The 11,053-nt window shown below is 43.0% G+C and overlaps 2 protein-coding genes across 5 annotated transcripts in view; both read left to right on the top strand.

Moving 5' to 3' along the window:
- fmoda (fibromodulin a) overlaps positions 1-1,612 on the top strand; it is a 51,746-nt gene extending 50,134 nt beyond the window's left edge. For all 4 annotated transcript variants that reach the window (XM_019881202.1, XM_019881206.1, XM_019881205.1 and 1 more), the window contains 3 exons: positions 266-406; positions 513-780; positions 967-1,612. In XM_019881202.1, coding sequence (XP_019736761.1) covers positions 266-406; positions 513-780; positions 967-1,118 — 561 coding nt within the window. In that variant the 3' untranslated portion in view covers positions 1,119-1,612. The remainder of the gene's footprint in view (positions 1-265; positions 407-512; positions 781-966) is intronic.
- Positions 1,613-3,556: 1,944 nt separating this feature from the next.
- Positions 3,557-11,053, top strand: part of slc6a14 (solute carrier family 6 member 14) — a 9,068-nt gene continuing 1,571 nt past the window's right edge. The window contains exons 1-13 of the mRNA XM_019880448.1: positions 3,557-3,897; positions 5,101-5,248; positions 5,353-5,484; positions 5,686-5,847; positions 6,733-6,847; positions 6,941-7,073; positions 7,534-7,674; positions 8,344-8,479; positions 8,579-8,671; positions 8,756-8,881; positions 8,994-9,103; positions 9,179-9,278; positions 10,196-10,305. Coding sequence (XP_019736007.1) covers positions 3,844-3,897; positions 5,101-5,248; positions 5,353-5,484; positions 5,686-5,847; positions 6,733-6,847; positions 6,941-7,073; positions 7,534-7,674; positions 8,344-8,479; positions 8,579-8,671; positions 8,756-8,881; positions 8,994-9,103; positions 9,179-9,278; positions 10,196-10,305 — 1,560 coding nt within the window. The 5' untranslated portion in view covers positions 3,557-3,843. The remainder of the gene's footprint in view (positions 3,898-5,100; positions 5,249-5,352; positions 5,485-5,685; positions 5,848-6,732; positions 6,848-6,940; positions 7,074-7,533; positions 7,675-8,343; positions 8,480-8,578; positions 8,672-8,755; positions 8,882-8,993; positions 9,104-9,178; positions 9,279-10,195; positions 10,306-11,053) is intronic.

Genomic DNA, 11,053 nt, shown 5'->3' on the forward strand with positions numbered 1-11,053 from the left:
CATTCCAAAAACATCCATCGCAGGCTGATTGAACACTCGAAATTGTCCCTCGGTGTGAGTTGGTTGTTTGTCTTTTTGTGCCCTGCGATTGGCTGGCAACCGGTTCAGGGTGTCCCTCACCTACTGCCCGAAGACAGCTGGGATAGGCTCCAGCACCCCCCGCGACCCTTCTGAGGATAAAGCGGAACAGAAAATGGATGGATGGATGGATCGATGTTTGTTTTTGCCGTTGATCACTCAAAGACCTAATATACTTGTTGCCTAGGTAACACCTTCAGACCTCGAGGGAATGGATAACCTCACAATCCTGCATCTCCATGACAACGCTATCACCGACATGGGTGCATCACTAAAGTCCCTGACATCCCTCACGCTGTTGGACGTCAGCGGCAACAAGTTGTCAAAGGTGAGCGTGGGTGTGTTTGACTTTTGACGGACAAAATAAGAGCCGGTGTCTACTTCAAATCTCCACTCGCCCCCCCCTACTGTCACCCCACCCCCCTCCACCCAAGGTGCCAGAGGCTCTCCCCGAACGATTGCACCAACTCTACTTGGACTCCAACTCCATCGCTTCTCTGCCTGAGGCGTTCTTGGCCACTTTGACACAGCTGCAGTACCTTCGGATGGCCCACAACCAGCTCACAGACAAGGGCCTGCCGTCCAACATCTTTAATGCGACAGGCCTGGTGGAACTGGACCTGAGCTTCAACCACCTGGAGAGAATCCCTCTGGTCAGCTCCGCTCTGCAGCATCTCTACCTCCAAGCCAATCGCATAAAAGGTAAAAAGCGGCAGGCTTTTTCAGCAGAGTTCATGTGGCAAAAGTGAAAATAAAAGAAATATGCCAGCCGCTCCCACGAGACTGTTTGAATGGCAAACTAAGACAGAGTCACCACTGAAGGCAGGATGTGAACTGCAACGGTTGTGGGCATGTTTTTACACAGCTTTTTGTGTTCCGCCGTTGCAGAGTTCACATTGGGGAGTTTCTGCCGCATTGTGGACGTTACCAACTTCTCCAAGTTGCAAACTCTACGTCTGGATGGGAATGAGCTGAGTCAGCAGGACATCCCATCGAATTCGTCGCTCTGCCTCCGTTTGGCCTCCAGCATTGACGTTTAAATTGTGTACTCGACCTTTTCATAACGCCACCTCAGTCATGAACTTTGTTGTAATAAATTGCTACCGCTGCAGGATTATTTGACATCAACAACAGCCTTTTGGGGTTTTTTTTGTCTTTTGATTTGATGTTGAATGTTTCTGTGTTCAACAAAAAACATTTACTTCAAGAAAAATATCATCTTAGTTTTTTTAGGGACTCTTACAAATGATATATAGCAGGTCATTTTTTCCCTTACTCTTTTTTTCTTGTACCACAATTTATTTGAAAATGTCGAATCAGATGTAGTGTACGACAAGTTTGACAGAACTCTTCCTTCGTTCAGCACATGTTGACTTTGAAGGTACATGCTGGAGTTGCATTCAAGATGATCTTTCCTAAAGTGACATTACTTGATTTTGTACAAGTGCACTCTCACGTGCGGCGTTAAAAGATGGTTGTCATCTTTTTCTTTCCTTTAACTTTGTGCATGAATTAAACGCAAACATTCGACGTATCTCTGTGTCTTGTCTGGTCATCCATCAAACATCAAGGTGCTCTATCATGCCGCAAAATTTTAGGTGTGGAAAGATGCTGCGACTCTGCGATAGACAGCAAGACCTTTTTCTTGCTGTCTATCGGTTGGGGTGGAGTCATGACACTTGCTTCCGATAGCAAATTCCACAACAACGCGTTGAAGGATTCCTTCACTGTGACACTCACTAATGCTGGTTGGACCACGATGAACATTGTTTTGGGGACGTCGATACAAAGGTAGTGAAGGAAGGTGAGTCACACATTATGACCTCTAAGTACAAAGTGTGGGAAGCTTTTATTGTAGGTGTTGACTAAAATTGTGTTTTTATGTTGCGAGGCAGGTTTTGGCCTGGCGTTCATCAAATACCCTAAACTGCCCATTTCTCCTCTCTGGTCCTTTTTCTTCATTTTCATGCTGCTGACGGTTGGTCTGGACTCCCACTTTGGAGCAGGAGGTGAGGTATCACTTTGCCAGATGAGAGGAGATGCGGTGCTACGTCAACTAAACTCACATTGATAAACACAGCATGACATCGCCTTGTTAAGAGGTCACTTAAGTTTGAATTTTGGATAGAGCTCTTGTATTGATTACGGTTTGGTTGTGCTGATGTACCCTTGTTGTGCAATGCAGTACTAGGATAGCAGTAGCATTCTGTCAGGAAATCCACATACCGATCCTAAACGCTGTATTTTTTTCTTCAACTGAGAGGTGATCACCACATGCCTGATCGACTCCTTCCCTCATACCCTCACTTCCAAACATACCACGTTGACCATTTAAATCAGTGTGTTTATCTACCTCCTTGGTCTACCCTGCGTCACACAGGTACGTCTTCTGAACGCATTTCTCACTGCCGTGCAAGTGTACACCTGCTCCATTTCCCAGTTTGTGTCCAGGCCCGAATATATTGTGTGACTCTTGTTGACCAGTTTGTCGCAAGTTGGGTAATGCTCATTTTGGAGATCATTGGTTTCGTCTACATAGATGGTCGGTGATCTTCATTTTTTAATAACGGGATATATTCAACACATTTTTGGGTGATCAAACCACTGTTTAAAATAAATGAGAAACAGCTGAACAAAATCTTTTCCTCGGCTTCTGATTTCAAAATGAATTATCCATTATTCTGTTGTGTATCTGTGAAAATAACATTGATTGTGGATCGTTTCACACTCATAACAGGCAACTGGCAAACCTGAACCAGTACATGGGACTAAGGTTGGATTTAAGAAAAAAAAAAAAAAAAAGATTATGGTTGGGCTCATAGTGACATCTAGAGGCCGATTGTTAAACTGCATACATTGACTCCAAGCATTCACAGGCAATCGCTTGGAACAGCAAATGAGTGGGCAAATCACTAAATGTATTTCCCAATTCACTTCCCTGTCAACATTTTCCTTAACTTATCGGAGAGTGGGCTCCGGAAACAAATGTTCATGTCGTACTAGTTAGGAAATAAAAAACTGTTGCTCATTGTGTAATGACGGCTATCCCCAGAATTTGTGAAAGGAGCGAAGAGGGCCCGGGCCGTTCGTGGGTGTGGATGATTTATGAATTTATTATACGTGATCATTGGCTCTGATGACGTTTGGCGTCTCGTCTGTAGTAGAAAAAAAGGACAAAGTTAGATATGTATTTGGTCGAAGTTTGTTTTATGTATTTAGATATTGTTTTATGTGCTCATATATTTATACGAGATATATTTCAACTCGTCCTTAATGCAACAACAATAATTGTACTGACACTTATGTGATATAAGCCGCGTTTCATTTTGGCAGTCATACGATCCTAAATATCCTCTCATCAAACTTTAGCTCTGCTAAAACAGACTTTCGAGACGGCTTGATGGTGATATATGAGGCTAGAACAGGACAACACGGCACGAGTTCCACACACGCCAGAGACAAACAGCACAAATTTGACAGCTGGAGAAGAAACCAAGCCTAAGGACTAGCAGGTTACTGTTTGCTTTGGGTAAACTAAAAAAAAAAGGCTGCTTTTCAGCTCTGGAGCTCCTGTGAGCTGAGACTCACCTGACTTGAAAGCACCAGACAGGAACAGGATGAGAAGAGGCTAAATTAGTTGGATCGTTTAAGTATGCCAGGATCATGAAAATGAATTTTTTGGCTGGTGGTGGATCACAGTGAATTGACAAAAACTTTTGGATCACTTTGACTTGTCACCAACTGGAAGCAGCCCGATCCGACAACATGTGGAAATATGGCATCAACCCTCCCAAAGATGCACCCATTCTAACTGATCAGGTGGGTTGGAAAGTTCTTTTAAAATCGTTCAATGTCGGAATATGTATTTCTCATTTGGTGCTATGTGTAATAATAGCATCAGCAATGAACCATGTTTGATTGATTGGTCAAATGGAGTCAAATGTCACCAAGAGTTGGTGAAACAAATAACAAGTGTCTCTGACAAACCAAGGTAGATTGCAAAAGCAGTAATACATTTAGATTAAAAATACTCTTCAGGTAGTGAGCGGAATGGACCCCAAAGTAACGGAAAAAAAAGGTAGTGTTTCTTCTTCTTCTTCAAAATAAGTACATTGCATTAACTCATTCTAGTAACGTTTTCCCCAAAAGTTCCTAAAGCAAACGGAACAGAGCAAACGTTGCTCATTAGTAATCCACCTTTGATACACTTAATCATTCAAATTGCTCATTTGTTTAAATAATTCAACTCTATGTGCTTCGTTATCACTGCGAACTACAACCACAATAATATAACAAATTGTAAAACAAATACCTCGATAGCGATCGAAATCAAAAATGGCATGATTAGCTGTGCAAAGGTAGAATTCTTGATGCATCTCTTTTGTTGGATTCCACTGGATTGTGGAGGCGGAATTGATACGGCTCAGTGTCCATATTAGTTATTCGGTGGGAAAACTATTTCGGACGAAGCTTTCAAAACAAGGGAGCGTGTCAGCCCTTGAAGGGTTTCATTTCATAATTGACAAATATTTGCTCAAGGTAACAGTGCCATATAGAGGAAGCCCCGCGGGGGGAAATGCAAACAGTAGCGAGCAGGGCTGTCCAAATTTTCGAGGGCCACTCTCCTTCGTGTTTTCGAGTGTGGATCACAAATTACACCTGATAAGAGTAAACGTCTCCTGGGCTTTGACAACGTTTTGGCGTGACGGGAGGCTATACAGTGGTATCTCTATTTGCGAAATTATTTGGCTCTGGAACAAATTTCTTAACTCGGAAAATTTTGTAAGTGGAGACGCATTTTCCATGTAAATGCCCTAATTAGACACGTCCGGAAGTAGAGATCCCTCTTAGCCAATGGGATGCCAGGAAGATGCGAGGTAATAGCCAACGGCAGAGCAGCTATAAATATGTTGCGTTCAGGAAACTCGGAGCTGCGACTAGCGGCCCATACTGTATTTTTACCTTTCATATCTTGAAATTTCTTTCGTAACAAGAGGCAATATGACCAATATCTCTGTACAGGATCCTCCTACGGTTGATGCCGGTGATGAGAATCCAGAGCGTGGTAACTGGACCAACAAGACGGAGTACATGCTCTCTCTGACTGGTTACGCCATCGGTCTGGGGAATATATGGCGATTTCCATATTTAACCTACAAACACGGCGGGGGTAAAAAAAAAAAAAAAAGTCCACATCACAAATACGTTGAATGACATTGATGTGCGCGCGGGTTACAATTGGGTCGATGATATTTGTTTCCTTCCTTTGCTCAGGTGCCTTTGTCATTGCCTATTTCATTATATTGGTTTTGTTCGGGATTCCTCTTTACTTCCTGGAAAGCGCCATCGGTCAGTTCTCCAGTCAAGGTCCGGTCAACGTATGGAGAGCCGTGCCCCTACTTCAGGGTGAGCCAATCGCTCGAGTATTATTAGAACCCTGGCCTGACCTTGGGCACCCTGAAGAAAAGAAAAAAAAAAGATGGATCAAGTATTTGCGATGACTGATGGATGATTCAGTTCGCATGTGGTAGCGCATTTTACAACAATCATATGTGCATGTTAGGTCGGCATCCGCAATGCATACTGAGCACTCTGCTCTATCTGCAGGTGTCGGCGTTGGAATGAACTTTGCAAGCGGCCTGATCTCAATATACTACAACGTCATTGTGTCCTATGGTTTGTTCTACCTGTTCGCCTCCTTCCAGTCTCCGCTGCCGTGGGCCACGTGCCAAAGTTGGAGCGATGAATGCTGCAGCGACACACCTTTAGGTGCTCGACAAAACTCTGCATTAAAGTGAATGGCATGAGATGTTTCAAGAGAACAAAGTTTCAAGAGAGAAAAACCTTGCTCCAATATTATCATGACGCACGACTCAAACTTTTCCCACAGAAATTCACAAATTTACTTTAACCTTGTCAACGTATACTCTGGCCAGAAAAAAAGCCTTTTGAAATCTTGAATAATAGCCCATTTCAGTCCCTGAGCCTGACGCATTTTTAAACCCAACTGTCAGCGATTACTGCTCAACGCCAAAAAAGAATCATCGCAAAGTTTGAAGAATATGTGATCAAAGATCAGAGTAACTGTCAACTCAGCGTCTTTCAGAATTAAATTACAACCTCAAAGTCTCTTCCAGAGCGCTGACTTGTGTATGACTGAAATGTTTTTAAAAATAGAAAATAATGAGCATTCAACAAATGGATTTTCAAAACACAAGGTTGACATTTTATGTGGTATTCTTATCAGACACGGGAAAACATTAGAACTCAGCCCTACTCGCTATCCGTCCGGACGGCCCGCCACCCTGGCGCAGACGTTTGGGGGCGCTAAATACACAACCCGTCTCGGCAGGCCCAAATTAAATGGAATTTTAAACATGATATCATTCTGTTCACAGATTCCTCTAACATGTCAGCTAAATGTTCAATTTTCCCATTGTGGCGTTCGACTTCAGAGCTTCCTGTCAAAACACCCGGCGTTGTAAACGTGGGTGGAGGTAGATATCGGTTCATTTGTATCCGAGGTTTCATCTCCTCATGTCCATTTAACTATCTTCGCCGTTAATTATGGTTGCTTTGCAGGGACAACACATTGTTTTCATCAGCGATTCCCTGGAGGGAAAAGCAATTGACTATTTATCTCTCCCTCTCTAGTTTATTGCAATATAAGTGGTGCTTTCGCAGCCAACTGGACTCAGGAAAACAGAACTTGTGCTCCATCTGACAAGATGAGACTTCAGGCGCAGAGCCCCAGTGAGCAGTACTGGGAGTAAGGATGTTCCCATTCATGTCTTCTAACAGGTTTTCACATTTTATAAGTTGTTGTCTCTGTAAATGAGAGTTGCCCACCCGTCTTCCCCAGTCGAGTGGCTCTGCAGAGGTCGAGCGGTATCGAGGAGACGGGTCCAATAGTTTGGCACTTGGCTCTCTGTTTATTGCTGAGCTCCACCGTGACTGCTTTAGTCCTCATCAAAGGAATCAAGTCATCAGGAAAAGTAAGTCAATGGCATGTTTGACTTCTACATTCACAAGCCAAGGCAAGAAAAAAAACAGGAATGCAATATATACATACAGTATATATCCATCCATCCATCCATTTATCCTCACACGGGTCGAGTGGGGTGCCGGGGCCTAACCCAGCTGTCTTCGGGCAGTCGGCGGGGGACACCCTGATCTGGTTGCCAGCCAATCGCAGGGCACACAGAGACAAACAACCATCCGCGCTCACACTCACACCTGGGGACAATTTTAGAGTGTTCAATCAGCCTGCCATGAATGTTTTTGGAATGTGGGAGGAAACCGGAGTACCCGGAGAAAACCTGGAAAACATGCAGACTTCACACAGGAGGTCAGGGATCAAACCCATGACCTCTGCAGTGTGAGGTCGACGCGCTAACCATGCTGACCCTAATTGGCCACCACTGGATTTGACATTTGTCCCCTGTGTCTCTCCAGGTTATGTATTTCACCTCTTTGTTCCCGTATGTGGCGCTTGTGATCCTGCTGATCAGAGGCATGACACTCGAGGGAGCCAGAGATGGAATACATTTCTTCATTGGTGCTCAAACCAACCTCACTAAATTAATGGAAGCAGAGGTGAGAAGTATTGAGCATTAGTGTGAATTTTCACATTTATCGGCACGGGGTCACTAAGGTACAACAAGGATGGGATGCGTCCCCTCAGTATAGATTTTCCCTTCTCCTGCAATAATGGATTGTTAAAATTTGAAGTAGTCAGCAGATTGTAGCTCAATGTCATGGAGAAAAATTACCGTATTTTCCGCACTATAAGGCGCCTCGGAGTATAAGGCGCATCTTCAATGAAGGCCCATTTAAAAACTGTTTTCATATATAGGGCGCACCGCATTATAAGGTGCATAGAATAGAAGCCACAATAGTGGCTGTGGTTTCCTTATGCATCCACTAGATGGAGCTACACTAAAGGAAATACAATACAGCTTTATTTATATCGAGCTTTCACAACCGCTGCAACTGTAGCAAAGCGCTTTACAGAACATTTACAATACTACGTTCAAGAAATCAGAATACTGATCAATAGGTAAAGTGCATCGGATTATAAAGCACAAAGTCATCTTTGGAGAAAATTGAATGCTTTTAGGTGTGCCTTATAGTGCGGAAAATACGGGACAGTGTTTACTTTAGAAAATACAGATTGCAATGTGATGCGGAGTTGGGCTGCTGACCTTAGCAGTCGCTGCCATCTCTGTCGCGCCCGTGGTAAAACAAATGCACGTGTATTTTTAGTTGTGGAAGGACGCCGCAGCTCAGACTACGTTTTCGCTCGGGATCGCTTGTGGGGGACTTGTGACTCTTGCTTCTTATGGCAAGTTCCACAACAACATGTTCATCGACTCAGTGGCCATTTGCTTCGTCAACCACGGTAGGGGAACAAACACACATGCGTAAACTCTGATTTTTGCTTCAAATGAGGCATACGTTCATTTGCATGTTTAATGTGCCAATTTCATTTCAATTGCAGCGACAAGTATTTTAGCAGGCTTCGCCATCTTTTCCGTTTTGGGTCACATGTCCCACAGCTACCAAGTTCCTATTGGAGAAGTGGTGAAAGACGGTCAGATGCTTGATAAAGCCCTAATTCAAGATTTCAAAAGCCTCTGCTCTGTGTTGTCTTATGCAGCGATCTATCTTTGCGCAGGATTCGGCCTGGCATTCATTGTCTATGCAGAAGCCCTGACCAAGCTTCCCATTTCCAGTCTTTGGTCAATCCTCTTCTTTTTCATGCTATTCACTGTTGGCCTTGACACTCAGTTCGCAAATATCGGTAAGGTCATCCATCATTCATTTGCTGCTATGTTGTCATGCCGAGCTAATAGCAAATAGCCACTTTGCCATGTGAAGCATCAGCCTCATCATCAGCTGTTGTCTTTCACTAGAGGTGGTCTCCACTACCATCTTTGATGCCTTCCCTAAATATAAACGGGCCTATATAAGTGTTGGCTGTTCCATTATCAACTTCTTATTAGGCCTGCCGTTAGTCACCACGGTGGGTCCGTGGATAAGCACAATTACAGGTATGTGTTGTCTCAATGCTCACGTGCAGTGTGTCTCCGTGTGATAGGCAGGAATATACTGGGTGACTCTAATGGATGACTTCATTTCCACCTGGGTAATTCTGATTTTGGCTGTGATGGAGATCATCAGTTTCTGCTACATATATGGTAAATGGTATATGGTATTACTTTAACTTGTTGTGTTTGCATGTGTTCATGTGGTCTAATATAACAAAAATCCCTCGCAAAGACTTAAATTGTCCATTACTGTATTAGGAAAAGCATACAATAATAATTTTTTTTTAACCTGGTATATTCAGTCTGGAAATGACACCATAGTCAAAAAACTGCAAAAAAAATGTGTTGAGATATTACATTTTGAATATTATTTATAGCTCTGACGTTTTCCAGGAAACGCAAGCTTGTGAACTCATGCTACCTTCTAAAATAATCCGCATCATTATACAGTAAGGACATTGGATATGCCTGTTTTTAGAAAGGCTATGAATAATTTTGGACAATGAACAAATGAAAATGTAGAAAGACAAGATCGCAAATACACAATGTCTGACAACCTTTTGCCGCTCTCTTCAGTCATTTCCAGTCCCCAAAATAAAAATTCAATTTCAATCAACATTTGTCCAGGGACAAGTCTGAATAATTTGGATCTGTGTGTGTGTGTGTGTGTGTGTGCGTGTGTGTGTGTGTGTGTGTGTGTGTGTGTGGGGGGGGGTGTGTGTGTGCTTACATCTGAGATCAAATTTGCTACAGTGAAAAACCCCCTGTTGTGAAAAATTTCTTTCTGCAAACATGATTTCGTTGTAGAGGAGTTTCACTGTACTGCTCTTCTGTAATGAGATAAGACAATTTCTCTACAGTATGTCAGGGAGAAGCTACGTTTAACCTGGGTTGTTAAAGAATTGCGCAGAGTCTTTGTCGTATGTACACTTCAGGTGCATTTTGTTTTTCAAAATATGTAAGGCATTTATTTTTTAGGGTCATGCTGGAACATGACTGCAATAATATTAAATTGTTTTGGGATTATAGTTTGTGGCACTGTTTACATTATTTACAGTGTTTTGCAGATTTGAACCGATTGATTGAGGACATTGAGATGATGCTCGGGAAAAAGAGTTTCTGGTTCTGGCTGTGGTGGAGAGCATGTTGGTTCGTTATCAGCCCATGCATCCTGTTGGTGAATACAACCTCAACTTTTCGGTTTTAATTGACGACACTTTTTTCAGACCAAGTATAAGTACTCACATTTGAATTTCTTTTTCTGCCATGTCAAGGACTGCGCGCCTTTTGTGTGCCGATTTTAAAGCCGATGGGAGTAGTGAATCAAGTCGACTGTGTTCACGTCCACAACGGCGCAAAATGCGTATTTTTAACTGCGCCAAGCTGCATGTCTCTGTGAAAACACCAAAAACTTTGTGTTGCCCGCGTCTGTGTTGCCCGCGAACGATAAAACTAAAAAAAAAAGTAAAGCTATTCGCTTTCTTTGTTAGATTCCTGACTGAAAGGGTCCAGGCATGGTGGAAAGACGTTCTGATGTGAATAGGGTTGATAGTGCTGAAATTAATAAAACGTTGTAATATTTAATGACTGGCACAGCCAAAACCCGTTCATATATCAGAGTAAGTTCAATTTCTGGTTCTATAGCGCGATGGAAAATTTCACACCACGTCAGAAAGGGTACCCGCCATAAAAACAGGACCAAATAAATTGTGTGGGTGACTCGCCGTGGTGATCTCTGACAGGGAACCGTCTAAAGTCATTTATACCAGGGGTCCCCAACCTTTTTTGCCCCACGGACCAGTTTATGTCAGACAATATTTTCAGGGACCGGCATTTAAGGTGTGGCGGAAATAATACAACAAAATAATATGGTATGAGCTGCATGAAAACTGTGGTGTTTTCGAAATATAATAATAAACACAAGG

The sequence above is a fragment of the Hippocampus comes genome, unplaced genomic scaffold (genome assembly GCF_001891065.2).
Source record: "Hippocampus comes isolate QL1 unplaced genomic scaffold, H_comes_QL1_v1.1 scaffold68, whole genome shotgun sequence".
Lineage (NCBI taxonomy): Eukaryota > Metazoa > Chordata > Actinopteri > Syngnathiformes > Syngnathidae > Hippocampus > Hippocampus comes.